This window comes from Microcebus murinus, chromosome 18, assembly GCF_040939455.1.
Source record: "Microcebus murinus isolate Inina chromosome 18, M.murinus_Inina_mat1.0, whole genome shotgun sequence".
Lineage (NCBI taxonomy): Eukaryota > Metazoa > Chordata > Mammalia > Primates > Cheirogaleidae > Microcebus > Microcebus murinus.
This window is the reverse complement of record NC_134121.1, coordinates 18,940,483-18,967,205: the sequence shown is the minus strand read 5'-3', so window position 1 is coordinate 18,967,205 and position 26,723 is coordinate 18,940,483. Positions and strand designations below refer to the sequence as shown.

General features: G+C 39.8%; 1 protein-coding gene across 3 annotated transcripts in view; it reads right to left on the bottom strand.

The window, feature by feature from the left end:
- Positions 1–26,723, bottom strand: part of SMG6 (SMG6 nonsense mediated mRNA decay factor) — a 221,692-nt gene that overhangs the window by 184,011 nt on the left and 10,958 nt on the right. For all 3 annotated transcript variants that reach the window (XM_012740650.3, XM_075994252.1, XM_020280862.2), the window contains exons 7-8: positions 20,810–20,920; positions 20,169–20,378 (exon numbers count right to left, since the gene is read on the bottom strand). In XM_012740650.3, the coding sequence (XP_012596104.1) occupies positions 20,169–20,378; positions 20,810–20,920 (321 nt within the window). The remainder of the gene's footprint in view (positions 1–20,168; positions 20,379–20,809; positions 20,921–26,723) is intronic.

The window sequence follows — 26,723 nt, the reverse complement described above, 5'->3', positions numbered from 1 at the left end:
TTCCTAAGCCAAGCTAGGCTTGGCTCAGAAAGCTTCCCAGAATGATGGAAGGCATGACTTTAGGATGAGTCAACCTTTGCTAATGCATAAAATAAAGCAGAGAAGAACTATCTAAAGGATCCACTTCTAAGCTTGGGCCAAATCAAAAGTCCAAATCAATCTACTTTGTGATGAATCTTCAGTTCCAACTGACTGATCAGACAGCATTAATGTAGACATCTGTTCTATGGTCTAAGATATTCTAATGATCTAATGATAGACTCTTGGCTAGGAATGTCAGAAGCAACCACTCCTCAACTCCTTCCAGTTTCTTTCTTTTTATTTTTTTTAGAGAGGGAGGGTCTCAGTCTGTCACTCAGGCTGGAGTGCAGTGGCGTCATCATAGCTCACTGTAGCCTCCAATTCCTGGGCTGAAACAATCCTCATGCCTCAGCCTGCCAAGTAGCTGGGGACTACAAGCACACCACCCTGCCCTGTTAATTTTCTTATTTTTTATAGAAATGAGGTCTTGCTATGTTAACAGCCCAGGCTGGTCTGGAACTCTTGGCCTCAAGTGATCCTCCTGCCTCAGCATCCCAAAGTACTGGAATTACAGGTGTGAGCCACTGTGCCCAGCCTCCTTCTAGTTTCTTTCTTTCTTTTTTTTTTTTTGAGACGGTCTTGCTCTGTTGCCTGGGCTACAGTGCCGTGGCATCAGGCTAGCTCACAGCAACCTCAAACTCCTGGGTTCAAGCAATCCTACTGCCTTAGCCTCCTGAGTAGCTGGGACTACAGGCATGTGCCACCATGCCTGGCTAATGTTTTATATATATATATTTTTTTAGTTGTCCAGCTAATTTCTATTTTTTTTTAGTAGAGACAGGGTCTCGCTCTTGCTCAGACTGGTCTCAAACTCCGGAGCTCAAACAATCCGTCCACCTTGGCCTCCCAGAGTGGTAGGATTACAGGCATGAGCCACCGCGCCCAGCCTGCAAGTTTTAATTTATGGATCCATTTCTCTTACTAGACTGTAACTTTCAAGGGAAGGACCAATATCATTTACCCTTTGTATGTATAGTGCCTAGAATAACAATTAACATATAAAGGCACTCACTAAATATTTATGGAAATGTCCCGGATTCTGGGAAATACTTGATCCCCTCAGACTACTAGCTAACCTGAGAAGAGGTTTTACAACTGAATAAGCAAGTGAAAAGAGAGAAATGTCCATATAAAACTGTGAAGCCAGTTATTTAAGGCAATATGCAGAGGTATACAACTGTACCACAAGATAAAATATATTAAAAACAAGAAAGAAGAGCCAAAGAGAAAAGATAAAGTTGTAAGATCATGACACAAAATGCATGCCAGTAAGTCCTTTACGCTTATTAAAGGAGGCTACAAGTTTGGCTATAACCTCTAGAACAATTACAATAAAGAGAGAACTATTTTGAATAGCAAATTTGTTATTCTGAATAACAAATTCATAAATGAGCATGAGAGTTTTTTTTTAAAAACTCACTTAACATTGAAAGCAGAAATTTCTCCCATGAGTTCCCACAAAGACACCATATAATGCAAATAGCAATAATTCCCCAGGTCTCTTTATTATCATTTATCTTACTATAGGCTGATTGTACACCAAAGTACAAATTAGTAAGGCAATACTACTGGTAACCAACATGTTACCTAGTTACATAGCTCTATGATGGTTCTAGCTGTGAATGACATGGGAAAAACAATAGTAGGAGAGATGCCTAGTGATTCCCATAATAGATGCTCAATAAATTTTGGAGCAGTGGATGGAAGACAAATAAAAAAACCACTGACACTCTTAAAAATAAAAATGTATGGTTAATACACTTTATAGGGACGCAAATATCAGAAAGACAGGGGTTTTAGATAGTATTTTAAATTCCTTCTGGTCTAGAGAGTCTATATACTAACACTTGAGAGAATAAAACCAAGCAGTAACTTCAATACTAAATATTTATGAGTAAAGTAAAAGGCTTCCAAGAGGGAAAAAACCCAGAGATTCCCCCTGGAGCCAAACAAACAGTCCCTGAACTGAGGGAAGATCATGAACCAAGAAAACAACTACTTCATATTCTCTATCTTAGCTCAAACACATCACATCCAAGACACTGAAAATAGGGTAGACAGATGAAATTCTGGAACCTTTAAGAGCAGAGAGGGATTACAGAATGATAGAACTACGGATATAACTCCCCAAGAGAACAGTCAGAAATAAAAACCAATATAGGAAATCAGTGAGAAAGGCAACATGGGGAAAACAAAAAGGGCAGCACAGTCTCTTACCCCACATAAGAGGCAGTACGTTACTACATAAAGTGGGCTGCTCCCACGGTAACATCACCTCACTACTCTGTTCCTTCCTATAGCAGCTGCAGATTGAACAAGTCTCATTCTTATTTGGAAGGCTCTTCACAGACTAGGAGCTGGATCCTGAGGGACAATTTATAGCATACCCTCACATACATTCCAGTTGGCTGGAACTCAGCAGCTGATTGTTCCCTTGTCTAACTTGGCAAGAAGCCAAAAGAGGACTTTTCTAAGTCAATTCTCCCAGGCTGGAAAATTCTCTTAACGCCAGGGTTCTGGCTTAAGTCTGGATATCAGGTTATTCATGAGATGCCAAAACTACATCTTTATGTTGGCTTTGAACAAGTCTCTCCAATACACCATACAGATTCCCACAGACCTCAAAATTGTCAGGCCATTAAAGGCAAAGATGGCTACTCTTCCTCTCACACAGAGAGGAATAAGTTTTTCAAACCATGAACATCAAAACAAATCTTCCATAAATTATAAGTCAATCTCAACAAATTCTTGAAACGGGTGAACAAGCAACACACACACTCATTAAATGGTTTCCTTAAAACCTTTTATTCTACCCTACTGAAAACTCTCCCTGTGCTACTAGCTGCTCAAATTCTCTCTCATTATTGTTGATCCCTACGCCATGAAAACCCAAATCTCAAGTCTGTTTCTCTGAGGAAATGAAGGAGGAAACATTAACAAGGTGTTTTGTCTCCTCAAGTTCCTAAATCAGTGGTTTTCAACAGAATAGTGCCACCCCTTCTAGGGAGTGTTTGGAAATGTGTGTGGGCCACTACAGGCATCTAATGGGCGGGGCCAGGAATGCTAAACATCCTGCAAGGTCAGGCCTGCAAAATGAAGAACAGTCTGCCCAAAAAGGTGATAACAAACACCCTCACTATCAATATCTTAAATTAAGGACCTCGGCATTAACTGCCTTCACTCATCCCAGCTTCTAGAGCCTTCCAGTAGTAGACAAACTTTTTCTGTAAAAGGTCAGATAGAAAATAGCTTCGTAGACCACATACATCTGTGACATGTAGTTCTTTTTAAACAACCCCTACGTTAAGAATGTAAAAACCATACTTAGCTTACAGGCCACTGGCTGTATTTTTGCTTACCCTTGTTCTAGAGCATCACCTGATTAAAGTCCATTTATATTAATTTAGAGATGCTGGTTAAAATAAAATGTGATGTAGTGTGTTACTAACAACGTCAATAATGTATATTACATTTTTAAAGAATGAAAATAAGAGCTTCAGAATCAAGCCTTAACACCTAAGAATTGGAGCATGTGTCTGACTTCTAATCGCTCCTATTCTTCCCCTGTGCATTTCAGTTGCCTTAGGTATTCTTCTGAATGTTCATTTTTAAACATTTTACTGGAAAGAGCACAAACAATGCCTTTCCCCCTCTCTTCAGGATATATTACTTCCTGTTCACCATGCATGCAACTCAAAAAGTCTCTTTACAATTATTGCTGTTAACATTTTCTAAAATGTCTAAACCAAACCAAAGCCTGGAAATTCTGACTGGTATCTGGGTCCTGACTTTCCGGATGGTAACTAAAGGTCACGTGGGGTGGAAAGTGGCCTGTGGGTAACACAGAATACACACATGCACGCGAACAGGATATGTTGGTAATCTGGCTTCCTGAGACCTGGTGAGTTTTGAGAGTTCTCATCAACACTCTTGGGGAAGGTGAAAAATCTTAAGCTGGGAAACATTGGATTTTAAGTGTCCATTTCTAGAATTAGATTTCTGGCTAAAGCAGAACAGGAAGATATATTTTTTATTCCTCCACATTTTACTTGCCTAAAAATACAAAACACAAAAAATGAACGAAGTGAGTTTCTGAAGGGGTTTCTTCACAGTGTGGAAGCTGGTGTTTGCAGCATGGCTTATGTCACGTCTCAAGCCCAGAAAGACGAAGAGTGTGGTTTTGGTGTTTAACCAGCCTCAACAGCACGCTGGCACTCTGTTTCTCCCCCACCCTGCCCCCCAAGAACTTTGCTCTGTTAGAGGAAAGAAACCAACCTCACATCTTGAAACGGAACGGCTAGGATAAAAATAAAGGCCTGAAGTGGTTTAGTGACCGAGGTCATATGGGGCGTTAAGGGTTTATAGGTAGGGCCGATGTACTTTGAGAAACTTCCATGCACTGCCAACCACAAACAGACAAAGATATTAGCCCTATAGCCCAGCAGTGATCCAGGCAAGCAGGCCCAGCCCTTGCCTACTGGGGGCTGCTCCATATAACACACTTCACATTATCAATGCCTGAAAAGCCAAGTCCTGGTTCTGACCTTTGAGAATAATTTCATCAAGCTGTTTCTTGTGACCTAAGAAAAACAAAGCCAAAGGAGCTTCTTCCTATAGAAGCAAGCTTTTATGAATTCCTGTCATCATATGTTGCCAAACCTCAGATGAATACTTTCAGATAGCTTCCAGGGTAAAAGAATATAACACAAGGTAAACACTGCAAAAAGCTTTACAAAAGTAAATGGCTAATAAAAGATATGAAGTCAACTCACAGCAATCCTGAAAAACTGCATGATGTCCACTTTACAGATATGGAATCTTTATATGCGGGAGGACAAAAAATTAAGCTTTCTCCACCATGATGATAAAATTAGAGCAATAAAATAATCAGGTTATCACAGATAAAACATTTACCTATTAGCATACAGACTCACACTCTTCTCTGTCATTGTAGATTAAATCAATGCTTATGCTATCCAGAGAAAATCAGGCCCAAAGTTTTTTCTAAGCTTCATAATGCCACTGGCTCTGGAATTACAAACCTAAAGGCTCATGTAATTAGACTCTAGGAATTAGAACTCACTCTAATACAAGGCAAGTAAGTTGTCTTGCCTAAGGAAGCAGCCCCTCTAAAATTATGCTCTGACCTATGATTGTATTGGGGGAGAGTGGAAGTGTTATATGTAGCTTTCTACAGCACTATGGTGGCACTAGCAGCTCAGGTGCACAAACTATGCAAGAGGCACTGAAAAGCAAGACAAACTGATAGGTCTGGAAAAAAAAATGCCACCTATAGAACACACTTAAAAAAAAAAAAAAAGCCCTACACTTAAAAAAAATACCCTTCATTGCTTCTCGGCCTTTTGGCTAGGATCAAAAGTAGTAAAAAAATAGCATTCAAGCAAATATAAGTTGAGCATGTGAAATCTCTGTACTACAGGTCACCTGGTTTGGGTTTTCCACAGTGAAACTATGCTTTTTTGCTAACCCACATATATTTTGCTAGACTATTAATTAAATGCAAGAAAAAAAATTTACTCACATACTACCCAACTTTGTATAGCCACATTTTCAGAGTTAGAAAGAAAACTATTATTTTCAACTTATATTTTTTTTTCCTTTTTAAAAATTTTTCCACTGCTAATTGGACATGTTATATCTCATATTAGAGCCTCTAAGAAAAACATAAGAGATTCAGGCAGGGGCAGCATGCAAAATTTTAGGCAGAAACTATGATTCCTAGCCTTAGGGAAACAAGATTATCATTATCACCATCGTATAGATGAGGAAACTGACCCTCAGCCAGGTTAAGGAACATGTCCAAAGTCTCACAGATAATATCTGATAAAACTAGGACTTCAACTCATGACTTTACAAACCCCAAGCTGTTAACTCTGCACTATCCTGCCTGTTATGACATATAACATACTAAAGCAAAATTAATGAAAGCTATTAAGCTGCCAGGCTCTAGAGAGATAACAATAGACTTCAAGGCAATCGCTCATAGAAGGATCTCCCAAGTCTGATGGTAACATGGAAAAAAAAAAAAAAAAGCAAAAGTAAATGACAGTGTGTATGATATGCCACTAATAATGTAAAAAAGGGAAGATAATCATATATTACCCACCTAATATATAATCTATTACAAATATTTAATTAAAAATATATATCTTTTATGTAAAGATATGTATATATGTGGGTTTTTTTGGAGACAGAATGTTGCTCTGTTACTCTGTCAGCCAGGCTAAAATGCAGGGGCATCATCATAGCTCACTGCAACCTCAAACTCCTGGCTCAAGCAATCCTCTTGACTCAGCCTCCTAAGTAGCTGGGACTATAGCCGTGTGCCACCATACCCAGCTAATTTTTTCTATTTGTAATAGAGAGGGGGTCTCACTGTTGCTCAGGTTGATCTCAAACTCTAGAGTTCAAGCAATCCTCCTGCCTTGGCCTCCCACAGTGGCAGGATTACAGGCATGAGCCACCACGCCCCGCCTTTTAATTAAAACATTTAAATAGGCAATCACTCCTTTATAAGATGTCTTTCAACCTCTATTCCCATCAACCTAGAAACCAACCCCAGCATTACAGCCTGGAAACTTCTCCAACTACAACCTTGTTTGGCTTTCCAAATAAGGTCAAAAATTTCCTATGCCAAGGGGGCCTCAAATTAATCCTCAATGCTCCAATGTGCCACTAGTTCAAGATGCTTCCTCATGAAATGAACCTTTTCAGACTCAATCTTTCAAAACAAAAATCGGTCTATTAGACATCTAACCTTTCTTGAACTTGCTCTTCCCTATTCATGTGACTTGAGAAATTTCTCTCTACTCATGGGAAGGAGAGAGAATTAAGCTACTTGATTTGAAAAAAAGAAAGAAAGAAAAGCCTGGCCAAAGTGGCTCACACATACTCCTAGCACTCTGGGAGGCCAAGGCAGGAGGATCACTTGAAGTCAGATGTTCGAGACCAGTATGAGCAAGAGCAACACCCAATTTCTACTAAAAAAAAATAGAAAAAATTAGCCAGGCATGGTGTCACATGCCTGTAGTCCCAGCTACTCAGGAGGCTGAGGCAGGAGAATTGCTTGAGCCCAGGAGTTTGAGATCGCTGTGAGCTAGGCTGACGCCACAGCACTCTAGCCTGAGCAAAAGAGCAAGACTCTATCTCAAAAAAACAAAACAAAACAAACAAACAAAAAAACCCCCCAGATGACTGTGTTTATCTAAGAAATTAGAATGCCACTTTGCCAATCAGATTCTGGGTTGTTTAATAATTAGGCATGGATTTTTCCCAACTCCTGGCTTCAAGTAATCCTTCTGCCTTGGCCTTCCAAAGTGCTAGGATTACAGGCATGAGCCACCATGACCAGCCCCTTAAACTTTTAAAATCAGTAAACTATGGGGTAAAAAATCCAGTCAACTTCCACCCTACCAAATTTAATGGACGGAAGAGTGCTGCTTTTGTTAAATTAACAATGTAGACATGACAAGTAGGCAATGAGAAATTACAGAAACAAATTACTATTCCCATAATCCAGAAGTATATTATAAGATACCAGCCCACTGACCACCTTCGACACATACCATAGTACAAAATACAAATGTGATTCAGGTAGAAGGCTCAGCGTCCTCTGTATAGCTCCAACTTTCTCATATTATCTCCCAAATTACCACAGATTAAGTGCCCCAAAAGCCCTCTGCTGTTTCGCACCTCCTCCTCTTTGCTCATGCTGTTACTTCTACTGGGAACACACTCTTCCCACTCTGGTTAACTTTTCCAGGAAGCCTTCTGAATTCACTCTCTTCTCCCCTCACCCCAAACCATGCCTCTGCCAGGACTGGACCAGGACCCCTTCTCTGTGCTTCCACAGTACCAAATACATACCTCCCTAACAGGACTCACTACAATTACAGTCCATCCTCATTGTTTATGGATTTTGTATTTGTGAATTTGCTTACTTGATAAAATTCATTTGTAACCCCAAAATCAATATTTGTGATGCTTTTGCAGTCATTCTTGCTGATGCACAGAGCAGCAAAAAATTTGAGTCACCTGACACATGTTCTTAGCTAAGGTTAAACAAGGCAAGTTGTTGCCTTCTTGTTTCTGGTCATACTTTAAACAAGTGCCCTTTTTATGGTCTATTTAGTGCCATATTTTCCACATTTTTGAGCTTGTTTTTGGTGATTTTGCTGTCTAACATGGTTCCCAAGCTTACTGCTGAAGTGATGTCTAGTATTCCTAAGTGCAAGAAGGTTCTCATGGGCTGAGCGAGGTGGCTCACACCTGTAATCCTAGCACTCTGGGAGGCCGAGGCCAGAGGGTAGCTTGAAGTCAGGAGATAAAGACCAGCCTGAGCAAGAGCGAGACCCCGTCTCTTCTAAAAACAGAAAAAATTAGTCAGGTGTGGTGGCTCTTGCCTGTAGTCCCAGCTACTTGGGAGGCTGAAGCAAGAGGACTGCTTATGCCTAGGAGTTTGAGGTTGCTGTGAGCTAGGCTGATGCCACTGCACCATAGCCCAGGCAACAGAGTGAGACTCTTGTCTAAAAAAAAAAAAAAAATTAAAACATTAACAAGTTAAAAAAAAGAAGGCTATGCTGTGACTACAGAGAAAATATGTATGTTAGATAAGCTTCATTCAGGCATAAGTTATAGTGGTGTTTGACGTAAGTTCAATGTTAATGAGTCAACAGTATATATTAAATAAGGTCTCTTTAAAACAGAAACACATACAAGGTTATATATTAATACTAATTGGCTGACTAAAATGTTGTGACCAGAGGCTTGAAGGAACCCAATTCTATATTTCTCTAGGAGCAACAGTCTAGTATTAACTATTTCAGTGTTTGTGGTGAACATAACTATCACAAATAACAAGAATCAAGTGTATACCGAAACATTCTGTTTAGGCACCTATTTCTTTCATTAGACAAGAAGTTGGCCAGATCCAACCCACTGCCTATGCTTTTTTTTTTTGAGAAAAATTCTCTCTCTGTCACCTGGCCTAGAGTACCCTGGGGTCAGCCTAGCTCACAGCAACCTCAAACTCCTGGGCTTAAGCAATCTTCCTGCCTCAGCCTCCTGAGTAGCTGGGACTACAGGCATGCACCACCATGCTTGGCTAATGTTTATTTTTTTTAGTAGAGATGGGGTCTCGCTCTTGCTCAAGCTGATCTCAAACATCTGACCTCAAGCGATCCGCCTGCCTTAGCCTCCAAGAGTGCTAGGATGACAGTCATGAGCCTCTGTGCCTGGTCCACCAACTATCTTTGAAAATAAAGTTTTACTGGAACACAGCCATGCTCACTCATTAATGTATTATCTACGGCTACTTTGATGCTACTACAGCAAAGCTGAGTAGCTGCAACAGAGACCTAACACAAAGCTGGAACAATAGAACAGGTAAACTAAACTTTAGTCTGGTTAAGCACTAGATCCAGAACATGGCCTCCTACTCTAACAACTCATTGGTAACTGTGTTCAATTCTCCAGACCTAAACAAGTTCTGAAAAAAGATATTATGCAAAGAAATAAAATATGAATCTTAAATTAAGCTGATATTAAAAAAAAGAAAGAAAGAAAATAAATAATAATAGCTGGGTGCGTAGCTTACACCTATGATCCCAGCACTTTGGAAGGCTAAGTCGGGAGGACTGCTTAAGGCCAAGAGTTTGAGACCATATCGAGACCCTATCTCTATGAAAAAAATTTAAAAATTAGCTGGGTGTGGTGGCACACACTTATAGCCCTAGCTACTCAGAAGGCTGAGGTGGGAGGATCGCTTGAGCCTAGGAGTGTTACTGTGAGCTATGACTGCACCACTGCATTCTAGCCTGGGCAATGCAGCAAGAACCTGTCTCAAATAAATAAAAATGAAAATAAAATAAAATAAATAATGGTATGTGACAGATGGAAGATGAGCAAAGGAGTGAGATCAAGGCAACCCATATCATTTGTGAAATAAGATAGGAGAAGTTCAAATAAGGCAAGGTTCAAATAATAGGTTCAAATAATTAAATAATTATAGTTCAAATAATAGGTTTAGGAGCTACTAACATATAGTCCAGACAGAACCTCAAACATATTCAGAGAGGCCAAAGAGAAGGAAGGTTTAACTAGAGCTTGACCAAACATACAATGGTATTTCCCTTGTCTTAAGACATATTTTCTACATATAGCACCAAGCATGCTGTAGGTACAATAGTCACAGTAGGCTGGGGAAAAGGTTGAGAATGGTAAACCAAATCATTCCAGAACACGAGGACTCATTAAAGTTTCAGAGATAAACATTTATCAACAGCTCCCAATCTCATATGCTTATTCTTCCCCAGCAGACACATATTACATTCTATTCAAGATACTGATAATAGATCAATCAGATCTAAATATCCTCAGAAGTTCCATCAGAGATGCTTGCTTTTCAGTGTGAAATTTCTGATGCTATAACATCCTTAAGTAACTCATTGACTATCAGCAACAACCCATTTGTCAAGCAGTACCCCTTTCTGATTTCCAAAGAGAGATGAAGCATAGCAGAAGGCATATCCACTAAATAAAGAATGCTTAGAACCCTAGTAACTAACACTGACTTTTGAGTGGCCTAGCTGGCAAGGGGGAAAAGTTTAAATGTGAATCTCAATAGGACACCATTTACAGTTGAGGTTGGCAGTCCCTCCCCAGTCTGGATGTTCAACCCAAACCACATCTCAAGGCTGAAAACCAACAACCCACAAGCCAACCTCTTGTAACCATTCAGAGAAAGAAAGAGATCCAAAGCCCATGCTTGGCAGAGACAGAACAAACTAGCTAGGACATTACTATCATTACTAACAACCACCTGAAGCCAAACTTTCTGTTTATTCATGGATCTGAATTTTAGAAAGTTGTGCTAGACACTCTCTGGGAGTTGTCAAGGAGTAATTCCTATACAGGCTAATCATCCAGTTCTGCTATACTGCTTATTTTGAAAATGTGGGTTTGTTTCTTTCTGATCAATATATTAGGGAACAATTTGAGCATAACGCAAATTTTGTGTTTGCTTACATGTAATTTTATTCACAAGAAATGCCAGGTGAACACAAAAAACTGCACCCACGTAATCAAGCTGTACAAGAATACAAACACACATATACACACATATCCCAAATATCTACCAGCTACATCAGCTCACCACCTGAACACATGTTACAAGCCACATCTTGCCACATCTGGTGTTACACCTGCCTGTCCAATTTTAAGAAACCCTCCTTCTACCGCTTCACAATAATTTACAAGTATAACCCTTCTGAAGCCCACTTCCACAAGCAAATTTCAAGTCTTTTTCAAGATAAAAGTGCTACATTTAATGTAGTACTTACATATTTCTTTTTCTTTCTTTTTTTTTGAGACTAGGTCATACTATGTAACCTAGGCTGGTTTCAGACTCCTGGCCTCAAAAGATCCTCCTGCCTCAACCTCTCAAGTAGCTGGGATTACAGGTGTGAGCCACCATGCCTGGCTGTATTTACATACTTCTTTTTTTTTGTTTTTTTTTTGTTTTTTTTTTTTGAGACAGAGTCTCGCTTTGTTTTCCAGGCTAGAGTGAGTGCCGTGGCGTCAGCCTAGCTCACAGCAACCTCAAACTCCTGGGCTCAAGCGATCCTCCTGCCTCAGCCTCCCGAGTAGCTGGGACTACAGGCATGCGCCACCATGCCCGGCTAATTTTTTTATATATATATCAGTTGGCCAATTAATTTCTTTCTATTTATAGTAGAGACGGGGTCTCGCTCTTGCTCAGGCTGGTTTTGAACTCCTGACCTTGAGCAATCCGCCCGCCTCGGCCTCCCAAGAGCTAGGATTACAGGCGTGAGCCACAGCGCCCGGCCTGTATTTACATACTTCTTGACCATTTAACATGTATAAAATACGTAATTAGTTTTCTATCTTTTTTTTCCCCACTATGTCATTGAGGAAATTTTTGAGGGCTATGCTCCTGAGTCTATTTTCCCCATAAGCCCTGTGGTGTTTTCTTTGTTTTTTTTTTTTTTTTTTTGAGACAGAGTCTCGCTTTGTTGCCCAGGCTAGAGTGAGTGCCGTGGCATCAGCCTAGCTCACAGCAACCTCAAACTCCTGGGCGTAAGCAATCCTGCTGCCTCAGCCTCCCAAGTAGCTGGGACTACAGGCATGCGCCACCATGCCTGGCTAATTTTTTCTATATATATTAGTTGGCCAATTAATTTCTTTCTATTTATAGTAGAGATGGGGTTTTGCCCTTGCTCAGGCTGGTTTCAAACTCTTGACCTTGAGCAATCCGCCCGCCTCGGCCTCCCAGAGAGCTAGGATTTAGCGCCAGGCCAGCCCTGTGGTTTTTATTGCACAATTTCACATAGCACAGTGATTTTAAGAATGTATATATTGCTTTATAGCAGGACAGACTATATGTCCAACAAATAATTTAAAAAAGCAAATTGCATATTATATATAGTATGCCATTTTTTGTTAAAAATACATTTCATGTTTTTACAGATATGTGTGTATACATACACACTTTAAATGCTTAGAATATGGTCTGGAAGGACACACATCAAATAATCAAGTGTTGTGTCTGAAGGTAGAAATACAAGGGACTTCCATTTTAAACTATATACACATTTCTGTTTGATTTAGAAACAATGAATGGGGGGGAGAAAAAGGAAAAAAAAGAAACAATGAATAGGTATTAGTTCTGCAATTTTAAAAATTCCCCTTAAAAAATAAATAAATTTCTTGCAATCCTAAAAGCATTGGAAAGAGTGATCATTACACAAATTCGATTTGTCATCCCCTTGTTTAAAATTCCTAATATCTGAATGATAAACATTCAAGGTGATGGATATCCTAAATACCCTCATTTGATCATTACACATTCTATGCATGTATCAAAATATCACATGCACCCCATAAAAATGTACAAATATTATGTCAATAAAAATGTCAATATATCAATAAAATGTCAATTATGTCAATAAAAAAATGACAAACCAAAAATAAATCCTCAATACCTGATACCTAAATTTCCCAGTATTTAGGAAGGATCTGGCACCTGCTACCTTCTCTAGTCTCATCCCTCACTGTTCTTCCCCTGATCTGTATACTCAATTAAGAACTATTTAGAATCTTCTGTAGGAACCAGGGAAAACAAAGCAGTAAACAAACTAGATGTGACCCCATTCTCATAGAGCCTTCACTCTAACAAGGGAGAGATCTTTTTTTCTTTATGAGACAGGATCTTATTCTGTTGCCTGGGCTAGAGGGCCATGGCATCAGCCTAACTCACAGCAACCTCAAACTTCTGGGCTCAAGCAATCCTGCTGCCTCAGCCTCCCACCTATGGGACTATAGGCATGCCACTATGCCCAGCTAATTTTTTCTCTATATATTTTTAGTTGTCCAGCTAATTTCTTTCTATTTTTTTTTAGTAGAGACTGGGTCTCACCCTTGTTCAGCCCTCGAACATCCTCAGTCTCGAACTCTTGAGCTCAAAGATTCACCTGCCTTGGCCTCCCAGAGTGCTAGGATTACAGGAATGAGCCACCGTACAGGGCTCAAGGGAGAGATCTTTAAATAACAACAAAACTACACTTAAAATTACTTAACTGTGGTATTAAAAAAGAGAAATAGCTTCAGAGATCAGGAAAAGCTTCCCTGAAAGTGACATTTAGGCCAAGACCTGAAGAATAAGAATGGGACTGATAAAGGCAGAAGAACTGGTAAGAGGGAAGTGCATTGCCAGGGGCCAGAAAAGAGCTTGGACCCTTCAAGGAAAAAGCCAGTGTGGATAGAGCACAGTAACAGAGGAAGGAAGAGAGGTATAAAGTTAGAAGCAGCAGGGGCCAGATCATGAGGGGCCCAGCAGACTGTGTTACAGATTTCAGACTAAGATTTTTGAGAGGGGAGTGACATGATCAGAAATGTTCATCTGGAAATTCATTTGGGTTACTGTCTAAAAAGAAAGGCTGGAAGAGGACCAGGAATAAATGCTGAAAGACCATTATTAGGAACTTTTTTCTATAGTATATGGATTACTGAAATGGTGACAGCTTGCACTAGGATGGTGGCGATGAGAATGGAGAGAAGTGAATGGCTTCAAGTTATGTTTAGGAGGTGGATTCGACAGCACTTGGTACTGGCTGGATGTGGGGACAAAGGAAAGGAAGGGGTGAAAGATGACTCAAGTCTCTAGAAAGAGTACTTCTCACATCCTAGTCTTCAGCCATACTGAACTACTTGCAGTTCCTAAAGCTCCATGCCTCTTTCAAGCTTTCATGCCTAAGTGAAAAATCTCTCAGATATATAGAAAAGATGCCTTCTTTACATCATCCATCATTACTAACAACCACCTGAAGACAAATATTATCCTTATGTTGCAAAATGCCACCTTACCCCAGCCTTGGCTAACCATGCCTAGATTGGGTCCTCTAACTGCCTGCTCCTATAGCATTTCATGCTTGTCTTTATCACAGCACTTGTCACACTGAACTATAATCGTATATTTATGTTTCTGTCTTCCCCACATGACCAAGTGCTCCCTGAGGTTAAAGATCATTTTTGGTATCCCCAATGCTTACTTCTCATCAGTGTGTTTCAAGGAACTGAGAAAGCAAGCTGAGTTCTTGGGGCCTACTGTGAGAAAAAAAAGAATATAGGAAAATAACTTAGGCTTGAGAAAGCAGGTTAAAAAAGGCAGTGTGCAAACTAAAGTTGTGTCTTCATCAACAGAACAAAGCTAAGAAGCTAACCTAAGAATCCAACCACCACCTGAAAGATGTAGACATAATTTTGCAGAATGGTATCTAGTACTGGACAATGTGCCATAGGAGAGGCATAAACTAAATGGCATATGCCAATGACCTGGAATTCCAGGATCCATCTCCACCTCCCAGAGCCTCAGAGCCTACAAAACAAAATAATTCTGATTCTCTTCTATGAGGGTAGTCTACTAATTTAATAAAATGCTTGCATGAGCCAATATTTAGGTTTTTCTATACATATACATTAGTCAACATCCTGCAAAATGATCTGACAAACAGAAGAAGCATTTCTGAACAGAGAGTACTTTGGAAATATTTTTCTTAGTGTGACATGATTGATATACTCTAATACAGGCTGTCTCTAATAAATCTAAAATCTTGAAACCAAAAAATCATCCCTTTAGCCGGGCATGGTAGTGCATGCCTGGAGTCTCAGCTACTTGGGAGGCTGAGGCAGAAGGACTGTGAGCCCAGCAGTTTCAGGTTGCTATGAGCTAGACTAACGCCACAGCACCCTAGCCCGGGAAACAGAGTGAGACTCTGTCTCAAAATAAATAAATAAATAAAAAATAAAAAAAATCATTCTTTATGAGGTTTGGAAGTTGGTGACTTTTAGTGATATTCTTCCTGACAGTGGAATACAGGGAAGAGTTTTAAAGAGCATAGGTGGTTTGAATTTGCAACATACAAATATAACATTCCCCAAGAAAATCTAAGTTGGAGGTTATTTTCTTTTGATTTTGATTGTTTGTTTGTTTGGTTTTTTGGGACAGAGTCTAGTCGCTCTGTCTAGAGTGCAGTGGCATCATCATAGCTCACAGCGACCTCAAATTCCTGGGCTCAAGTGACTTTCCTGCCTCAGCCTCCTGTGTAGCTGGGACTACAGGCGTGCACTACCACACCTGCCTAATTTTTCTATTTTTAGTAGAGACGGGGTCTCACTCTTGCTCAGGCTGGTCTCAACTCCTGAACTTAAGCGATCCTTCCACCTTGGTCTCTCAGAGTGCCAGGATTACAGGCCTTGATTTTGTTTTTTAAGCAGGTAAAACACTAAAAACTGAATCATTTTCCAGAGGCTAAGATTACTATAATGGACAAGCATTTACTTAAAGAACAATTTATTTTGTTCACTTACATACTTTGATTATCTCCTCTGAAGTCTTGTTGGTTAGCCAAGTTTTGTTTAGCATAAGAGAAGATTTATTTAGCAATTTCTTCTCAGGTAAGGAACCATAATCATTTAGATGTTGGCCAGAATATAACTGTTGGTGAAACATTTTATTCATCATGAAGTGATCTTTATCAGTATTCTGGATTAGACATCAAATCACCTTCCTGGATGTTCCCTGAAAATTGAACTTTCATTCCTAAAGTTTATTTTTCAGATGTTTGAATGTTCAATTTATGTATTTTAACTACATTAAATCAATTACTTTACATTTTTAAAAACGGCAGTATGGTTTCCTAACTAGATAAAGTTATGAAATTGCAGACTTCTTTCTGAAGTGCTGATAGTCTAGAATTAAAGTCCAAACTCACAGATGTAAATTTAAAAGAAATTAAGAAGCTGGGCGTGGTTCACGCCTGTAATCCTGTAATCCTAGCACTCTGGGAGGCCAAGGTGGGCGCATTGCTTGAGGTCAGAAGTTCAAAACCAACCTGAGCAAGACACCTCCCCCACCCCCCCACCCCCGTCTCTACTAAAAATAGAAAGAAATTAATTGGCCAACTAAAAAGATATATATACAAAAAATTAGCCGGGCATGGTGGCACATGCCTGTAGTCCCAGCTACTCGGGAGGCTGAGGCAGTAGGATTGCTTGAGCCCAAGAGATTGAGGTTGCTGTGAGCTAGGCTGATGCCACGGCACTCACTCTAGCCTGGACAACAAAGTGAGACTCTGTCTCAAAAAAAATTAAAAAAATAAAAGAAATTAAGAGAAATAGTTACCCAAGGATAATACAACTTAAAAATATATAAATAGGGCTGGGCGCGGTGGCTCACGCCTGTAATCCTAGCTCTCTGGGAGGTCGAGGCGGGCGGATTGCTCAAGGTCAGGAGTTCGAAACCAGCCTGAGCAAGAGCGAGACCCCGTCTCTACTATAAATAGAAAGAAATTAATTGGCCAACTAATATATACAAAAAATTAGCCGGGCATGGTGGCGAATGCCTGTAGTCCCAGCTACTTGGGAGGCTGAGGCAGGAGGATTGCTTGAGGCAGGAGTTTGAGGTTGCTGTGAGCGAGGCTGATGCCACGGCACTCACTCTAGCCTGGGCAACAAAGCGAGACTCTGTCTCAAAAAAAAATATATACATATATATATAAATAGCTTCATGATAGTTTAGAAATCAAATTATAACATTTTACTCTATATACATCTATAATTAGTTCAAATTTTTAGCAGGAATACATTCATACATTATTTGTATAATTAGAAATAACTAATAAAATGAGTCCAATGACAGCTCACATGTTGAAAATGCATTCCCTAAGATGCACATCAGAATAAAAACAAACTTATACACACTTTACTTTCAACATAAAATACAAAATACTTAATAGAAGAGAGACATCTATAAAATTTAATTATAATCTCTATAGGCAATACTCCCCAACCTCGAGGGCAACATTAAAGCAAGTCACAAAATTCTTTCTCAAATTATCCTTTCGTGCCTTCATTTTAAAAATAGTTAGACAATAAAGCTAATCCAATAGGACAATTTATCCCTTATTCAAATAGGCTTCCAGTTTGGGGCTGAATACCAAACTAGAAGAGGGCAGCAGTGACGGACTCTACCACAGCAGTAACCTGAAACTGCTGTAACAATATGCTGTAGTAATATGTTGACATTTACTACATCTAAATAGGTAGTCCCACGCATACCATGGCATACAGGAAGTTGGTAGTTTTATTTATAAGAAACTATGGCTTTCCAAGTAATCCATAAAACATCTAAAGACTAAAAAGCAAATAGGAAGAAAAATGGAAATTTTTATCCCAAAGGAAAAGTTCTCCTATCCCACCATCTTTGACTAATTTTTAGCAGACAATCATGCCTTCAACATCAAAGAGGAAACAGAAAACAAAAAGGCCCTTCCTTCCTCCCTCCTACAATACCCACAAATTATCTGCATCCCCAGGTGAACAGATTTACCTGTTTCTCTTTTCCCTCAAGCATAAGAAAGAGGAATCTCTCCCCCTCTATCAGGCTAATCTTTTTACCTGTGCTCCAGATCTTACTCCCTTTCCACCCTAGACAAGGACCTCTCCCTTTAAGTCTTCAACTTTCTTAAATTTTAACTTTAAGAGTCTTAAATCTTCAACTTATTTATCATTCTACATTTTTTTCCTCAAGCAACTGAATCAACTCTCATGGCTTCATTACCATCTATAACAGAATGCCTTTAAAAATCTTCATCTCTGGTCTAGACCTCTCTCTTCAGCTCCAGACATCTGTTAGCCTTTGAATTGCCTCTGAATATCTCCACTTCAATATCCTAAAAGAATGACAAATTCAATATGTCTAAAATTAAATTCATCATCTTTCTTCTAAAACCAATTCCGCCTTTATTCTCTATCTTGGGGAATCGACCATCATCCAGTTTCCCAGCCAGGAACCTAGGTATTATTCTTGACTCCCTCTTTTCCCTGAGCTCCCCACATCCAATCAAGTCCTTTGGGTTCTACTTATTGATATACCTGTTCACTTCTTCCTATCTCCAAGGCCATTTCTTGGTTCAAGTCATTTTCACATCTCACTTGGATTACTGCAGAACCCTCCTCATCTATTTCTAGTCTTCTCCAAACTTTTCACAAAGTAGCCAGAGTTATAGGTCTGAAAGGCAGATCTGACTTGTTATTCTCCTATTTAAAGCATTCAACAGCTTCCTACCATCTTCAGGATAAAAACCAAGTTACTTATTGTATGACCCTTCAACATCTGCCCCAGCTTGCCCCACCATCCAGTCCACTATGAATTTGCTCTCAAGGTACAACCAGCCATGTGCAGTTTTCCAACCACTGTGCTCTCTCTCTCCCTAGCCTCAGGTCTTTGCATATGCTGTTTCCATTGCCTGGGATATGTTTACCAGTCTTCTTTCCCTTCTCCTCTAGCCAACTCCTACTCATTCTTTATACTTCAAATTGACCAATGGCTGCTTTGGTCCCATGGATATGTGCTCTCATAATATTGGGTGAATGCCCCAAAACAAAATCCTTTAACTGTATTCTAAACGCCTGTCACTCTTCTGCATGCTCGACTAGAATGCTCTCATTGAGAGCAAGAGGAGATCTTTTTCATGGGTATTTAGTATATAGCACAATACCTAATAATTATTTACTGAGTAAATGAAGAGGAAGAATCTTTCATACAGGTTTGTGATTTTTTTTTTTACTGTCATTTCTCCCAGCTTCAAAGAAAAAGTCCTAGACCAAGAGTTAAAAGAGGTTATCCCATAAAAGGCTGATCACAAACCAGACTAACCATCCTACCCATGCTGCCTTAGTTTATTCTCTAAATGTAAGGTCAACCAAGAATAAAAAATAAGTACAAAATCCCCCACAAAATCCTAAAGCATCAGGAACAAATATTCAGGGCAACTTGAATCTCTGTATCCTGGGTGAAATTTTTTAAATATAAAAACATTTTTTTAATTAAAAAAAGGAATAGAGGCCGGGCGCTGTGGCTCACGCCTGTAATCCTAGCTCTTGGGAGGCCGAGGCGGGTGGATTGCTCAAGGTCAGGAGTTCAAAACCAGCCTGAGCAAGAGCGAGACCCCGTCTCTACTATAAATAGAAAGAAATCAATTGGCCAACTGATATATATATATAAAAAAAAAAATTAGCCGGGCATGGTGGCACATGCCTGTAGTCCCAGCTACCAGGGAGGCTGAGGCAGAAGGATCGCTCGAGCCCAGGAGTTTGAGGTTGCTGTGAGCTAGGCTGACGCCACGGCACTCACTCTAGCCTGGGCAACAAAGCGAGACTCTGTCTCAAAAAAAAAAAAAAAAAAAAGGAATAGAATCCTAAAAGCATCATATTGATGATGTCAAACTGAAAGCGATAACAAAAAAAAGACACCTCTAATTCAACTTTAACTAAATTCTGCAGTGCCACATAGTGGTGAGAGAGGGAAGCAAATCATAAAGCTAAAGGAAATGTAGATGAGAAGAGGACATCAGGGAGCCTTACGTGGCTTGTCTTGTCTTCCCTGCGATCAGTGGGAAGAGTCTGTGGAGCACCTCACAGCTGTGTGAACTGGGTCACCCAAGCTTGCTTAGTTAGTTTGGCTCATTGCATCACTCTAAGGAACTTACATCACTGGGACTCAGGCTGCCCAGACCATTCTCCTGCTCAGAATCCTTCCCAGACTCAGTGCCCTGGGAGGACCTTGGATGGGATGGATGAATCCAGATCTCCAGGCGAGTGGTGTCATCACCAACATGCCGAAAAGTTGACTTCTTTCCTTTTCGCCATTGGTCACTCAGTTCAAATTCCTCGTGTTGCTTCTTTTCCATCTGTTCTGCCTATTCAACAAACGTATAAGCTTAGACTCTCCTGAGATTTAGTTAACAAAGAGAAGAACCTTACCTCACCTGTGTTTCTTGCGTAGGGACCATAAAAAGACTCTGCTACAATTCCAAAGTAGCAGCGTGTCATTTGCTTTTTTTTTTTTAATTTTTTTTATTTTGGCATATTATGGGGTGTCATTTGCTTTGACTGATAAAAGTTATTAATACTGTAAACTAGATGCTGTGAAACATGCACAACCAAGCACAACCTAAAAGCTCTCCTGAACATCACAATTTGGTCCTGCACAGGGGCTGAATGATTACCCACTAGCACAGACTAACGGGACCACTTGTGGATATTATTAGTCATTCCCCTGAGAACACAATGGCACTAAGGGAAATGCATTCTTCCAGGAAGAATTGTTTCTGCCTGCATCCCCACTCACCTTTCGTTTAGTCTCTTCAAATAAGCTCATGAGACTCTCCTTGGCAGTCAGGATAGGGTTGCTGGCAGCTAAACTGCGCATATAGTAATATACAGCATCAAGCTTCCTCCTCTGTGGAAAAGAGGCCAGAGATAATCAGTCAACCAATTCTGTTCTTAACTTCAACATGAGGCAGCTGACCCTGGGAAATCTTTCCCAGCCTGTCCCCCAAGCTGTGAGGAATTGCAGTAGAAAAATCAGAAATGCTATCCATCGGAGAAGGCATGGCAATTGTAAGTCTTTTCTTACATAGTACTGTATCTTACATGCAGAGGTGTTCCAAGTACTCATAAGAGGGAGAAAGGAATAAAGAGCCTCTTAAAAAATAGACAGCAATTATGTTTTGTTTTTGGAGAAAGAATGCTCAACTCACCTTACATTTGTGATTCTTATCAGAGAATGGTATGGTACAATAAAATCACGAAATCAGAAGCCAGACAGACCTAATTTAAAATACTGGCTTGAATTGGAAAACCAGCACCACATGTACTCACCAGCAAATTGGTATTAACGGATCAACACCTAAGTGGACATATAGGAGTAACATTTATCGGGTGTTGGGAGGGTAGGAGGGGGGAGGAGGGAATGGGTGTATACAACCACAACGAGTAAGATGTGCAACGTTTGGGGGATGGACATGCTTGAAGCTCTTACTTGAGGGGGGAGGGGGGCATGGGCAATATAAGTAATCTTAACACTTGTACCCCCATAATACGCTAAAATAAAAAAAAAGAAGTAAAAAAAATAAATAAAATAAAATAAAATACTGGCTTGTCCAAGATCTGACTTTAAGACTTTGGGCCAGTTATGTAATAATCTTCCTGAGCTCCCATATCCTCACCATTAAAATGGAAACAATAACACCCATGGAGCAGTGTTCTTACTCTTATGAAGTGCTGATCACCTGCCTCACATTTAGTTGTACTTAGTCAATGATGCTGCCATTGTTACTGACAATTTTTTTAAATAATATTAGGTGAGTTGAACATTTTATGGATATCATCCAATGAATCCAGCAAATAAATACTTTGAGTCCATTTTATAACCAATTAATATAAAAAATAAAGGAAAGAGAAGGCCAAAAAGAAGGAAAAACACTGAGACAAAGAGGAAAGAATATCCAAGTCTTTTTCACTCTCCATATATATTTTCACTGTTTTCTACAACTGTGTTAAAATACATCTAAAATACTAGATTTCTTCTCTCCCCGCTGTCTACTCATTGTTCAAAACTCATATATATATTTTTTCTCTTTGAGACAGAGTCTCACTCTGTTGCCCGGGTTAGAGTGCCCTGGCATCAGCCTAACTCACAGCAACCTCAAACTCCTGGGTTCAAGCAATCCTACTGCCTCAGCCTCCCAAGTAGCTGGGACTACAGGCATGCATCATCATGCCCAGGCAATTCTTTCTATATATTTTTAGTTGTCCAGCTAATTTCTATTTTTTTAATAGAGACAGGGTCTCACTCTTGCTCAGGATGGTCGCAAATTCCTGAGCTCAAACGATCTGCCTGCCTTGGCCTCCCAGAGTGCTAGGATTACAGGTGTGAGCCACTGCACCCGGCCTAGAACTCATATCTTGTATTCATCTAGCATGGTTAAAGGCGCAGTTTCTAAAGTCAACTACCTGAGTCTGAATTTGGTCGGGCATTTATTAGGTATGACACATTAGCCTGGAGAGGTTTCCTTATTTGCAAATAGAGATGTTTACACACATATGGCTCCTGAAAATGCCCTTCTGTCCATAATGTATATAGTCTATTTTATTTTTTATTTTTATTTATTTATTTTTTGAGACAGAGTCTCACTTTGTTGCCCAGGCTAGAGTGAGTGCCATGGTGTCAGCCTAGCTCATAGCAACCTCAAACTCCTGGGCTCAAGTAATCCTGCTGCCTCAGCCTCCCGAGTAGCTGGGACTACAGGCATGCTCCACCATGCCCGGCTAACATAATGTATATAGTCTAATAGAATATCTGGCACACCATTACAGTTAAGTGGTAGCTATTTTTTTTTTTTTTTTGAGACAGTGTCTCACTTTGTTGCCCAGGCTAGAGTGAGTGCCGTGGCATCAGCCTCGCTCAGCAACCTCAATCTCCTGGGCTCAAGCAATCCTCCTGCCTCAGACTCCTGAGTAGCTGGGACTACAGGCATGCACCACCATGCCTGGTTAATTTTTTCTATATATATTTGTTGGCCAATTAATTTCTTTCTATTTTTGGTAGAGACAGGTTCTTGCTCTTGCTCAGGCTGGTTTCAAACTCCTCACCTTGAGCAATCCGCCTGCCTTGGCCTCCCAGAGTGCTAGGATTACAGGCATGAGCCACCGTGCCTGGCTGCTATTTTTTTTTTTTTTGAGACAGAGTCTCGCTTGTTGCCCAGGCTATAGTGAGTGCCATGGCGTCAGCCTAGCTCACAGCAACCTCAAACTCCTGGGCTCAAGTAATCCTTCTGCCTCAGCCTCCCGAGTAGCTGGGACTACAGGCATGTGCCACCATGCCCGGCTAATTTTTATATATATATATATTAGTTGGCCAATTAATTTCTTTCTATTTATAGTAGAGACGAGGTCTCGCTCTTGCTCAGGCTGGTTTCGAACTCCTGACCTCGAGCAATCCGCCCGCCTCGGCCTCCCAGAGTGCTAGGATTACAGGCGTGAGCCACCGCGCCCAGTCTTGCTATTTTTATTATTATTCCAATTCATACTAATCTCTGCCTATATCACTCATTTGATTTGAGACTGTAATTTATTGATTCTATAAAACATTTTTTCTTATTTTAACATTTCGGAGACTCAGATACAACTTACAATCAATATCTACGATTGTGTCTTATTTTAATTTGCAGCATTTTTTTTTCTTAGTGGAACAGAAAACTTTATCAAGTCTAATTTGTCTCATTATCTATATATCTCACTTGTCTTCTTAATACAGTGGTTTTCAGGACAGAAATCAATATTTTATCACTCATGGCACCCAGCAAAGCATACTGTACACATGCTGTGTTCTCATTCAATTTCTGAGATTCACAGAATGACTGATTAGAAGAGACAAAAAAAGATGAGAAAATGATGTTAACAGACAATTACGATGAGAGGGGGAAGACAGAAAAAGAGAGATAGAAGAAAGAACTTGAAGGGAGTGCTAATCTAGGTCAGAGTCCTATGAAAGAAAAATTACAATTTGGCTGGGTGCAGTGATTCACACCTGTAATCCCAGCACTTTGGGAGGCTGAGGTGAGAGGATTGCTTGAACCCAGGAGTTCAAGACCAGCCTGGACGATACAGTGAGACCTTATCTTTACAAGAAATTTTTAAAAGTTAGCCAGTGTGGGCCGGGCACAGTAGCTCACGCCTGTAATCCTAGCACTCTGGGAGGCCGAGGCAGACGGATTGATGGAGGTCAGAAATTCAAAACCAACCTGAGCAAGAGCGAGACCCTGTCTCTACTATAAATAGAAAGAAATTAATTGGCTAACTGATATATATAGAAAAAATTAGCTGGGCATGGTGGCGCATGCCTGTAGTCCCAGCTACTCGGGAGGCTGAGGCAGCAGAATTGCTTGAGCCTAGGAGTTTGAGGTTGCTGTGAGCTAGGCTGATGCCACGGCACTCACTCTAGCCTGGGCAACAAAGCAAGACTCTGTCTCAAAATAAATAAAATAAAAAGTTAGCCAGTGTGGTGGCATGCACCTATAGTCCCAGCTATTCAGGAGGCTGAGGCAAGAGGATCACTTGAGCCCAGGAGTTTGCGACTGCAGTGAGCTATGATTGAACTACTGCAATCCAGCCTGGAAGACAGAGTGAGACGCCATCTCAAAAAATAATAATAGGCCAGGCGCAGTGGCTCATGCCTGTAATCCTAGCACTCTGGGAGGCTGAGGCGGGAGGATCGCTCAAGGTCAGGAGTTCCAGACCAGCCTTAGCAAGAGCGAGACCCCCATCTCTACTAAAAATAGAAATAAATTAGCTGGACAACTAAAAACATATAGAAAAAAATTAGCCAGGCATGGTGGTGCATGCCTGTAGTCCCAGCCACTCAGCAGGCTGAGGTAGAAGGATCACTTGAGCCCAGGAGTTTGAGGTTGCTGTGAGCTGGCCAATGCCATGGCACTCTAGCCCGGGCAACAGAATGAAACTGTCTCAAAAAATAATAAAACAATAAATTTAACCAAATTAGTACAAAACTATATCAAAAAGTTTAAAACAGTGTTGAAAGAAATTAAGAACTAAGTAAATCGAAAGACATCCCGTGTTTGTGGATTAGAAGACATAATATAGTAAAGATGGCAGTATTTCCAAAGCAATCTACAAATTCAATGAAATCCTTACCAAAATCCCAATGGTTGATTTTGGTGAAATGAAAAGCTGATCCTAAAATTCATACAGAATTGTAAAGGACTCCAAATAGCCAGAACAGTCTTGGAAGAAAAAAAGTAAGTTGCAAGACTCACATATTCTGATTTTTTTGTACCACAAACTCACAATAATTAAAACAATTGTGGTACTGGCTGGCATAAGGACAGACAATGGATCAATGGAATAGAATTGAGAGTCCAGAAATAAACCCATACATTAGGTGATTTTCAACAAGGGTGCTGATGACCATTCAATGGACAAAGAACAGTCTCATCAACAAATGGAGCTAAGAAAATTTGATATCCTCTTATCATATATAAAATTTAACCTAACATGGATCAAAGACCTAAATTTAAGAGTTAAAACAATAAAACTCTTAGAAGAAAACATAGAGGTAAATCTTAACCTTGGATTTGGTAATAGTTTCATAGATATGACCATCAAAAGCACAAGGAACAAAAGAAAAAAAAGATAAACTGGACTCACCAAAATTTAAAACTTTTGTGCATCAAAAGACACTATCAAGAGAGTGAAAACTGAGGTGAGAGGATCTCTTGAGCCCAGGAGTTCAAAACTGTCTTTAAAAAACTTTAATTTAATTTTTAAAAAGAGAGAATGAAAAGAAGGCCCACAGAATGAGAGAAAATATTTGCAAATGATATATCTGCTAAGGGTCTAGAATCCAAAATATACAAAGAACTCTTACATCCCAACAACAAAAATAATAACCTGATTTTAAATGGACACCAGCCTGGGCAACATTTAATTTTTTTGTAAAGAGCCTGTCTCTACAAAAAAATTTAAAAATTAGCCAGTCATGGTGGCACACACCTGTAGTCACAGCTACTCAGGAGGCTGAGGCAGGAGGACAGCCTGAACCCACGAGTTGGAGATTGCCATAAGCTACAATGACACCACTGCACTCTACACAGGCGACAGACTGGGACTCTGTCTCAACAACAAAAACAAGGTTATAAATTTATATTTCTATTTTAATAAAATTTTAGAAAAAAAAAAAAAAGAAAGAAATTAGACTAGTGGTTACCAGGGGCTGAGGGAAGGGAAGAATGGAAAGAAGTACAAAGTTTCCTTTTGGGGTGATGAAAATGTCTTGGAACTAGATAGAGGTGATGGCTAATTATTTTCTTATTAACAAGAAACATTAACATTTGATTCAGTTCTAAAAAAAAAGAAAATAAAAAATTAACAACTTCCATACAGGTCAGCTGTTCTAAAAAAAAATTTAATTCAATAATTTGAAGAAAAGCTGGAAAAGGAGATAAGAAGAAGAAAAAATAGGACAATAAGGAAAAGATGGTTTAGGAGAAAGAGGAGAAAAAAATATAGAGGGTTGGGGAAAAAAAATCTCATACACCTATTACAAAGAGATTAGGATAGAGGTTATAAAACAGAGAGATTCAATAGATTCTGAGGGAAGGATTTCAGTAAACCATATTATTTAATCACTATTTCAATCCATAATTATTAAGAATTTCTTTGAATCTTTTGTGTATCAGTCT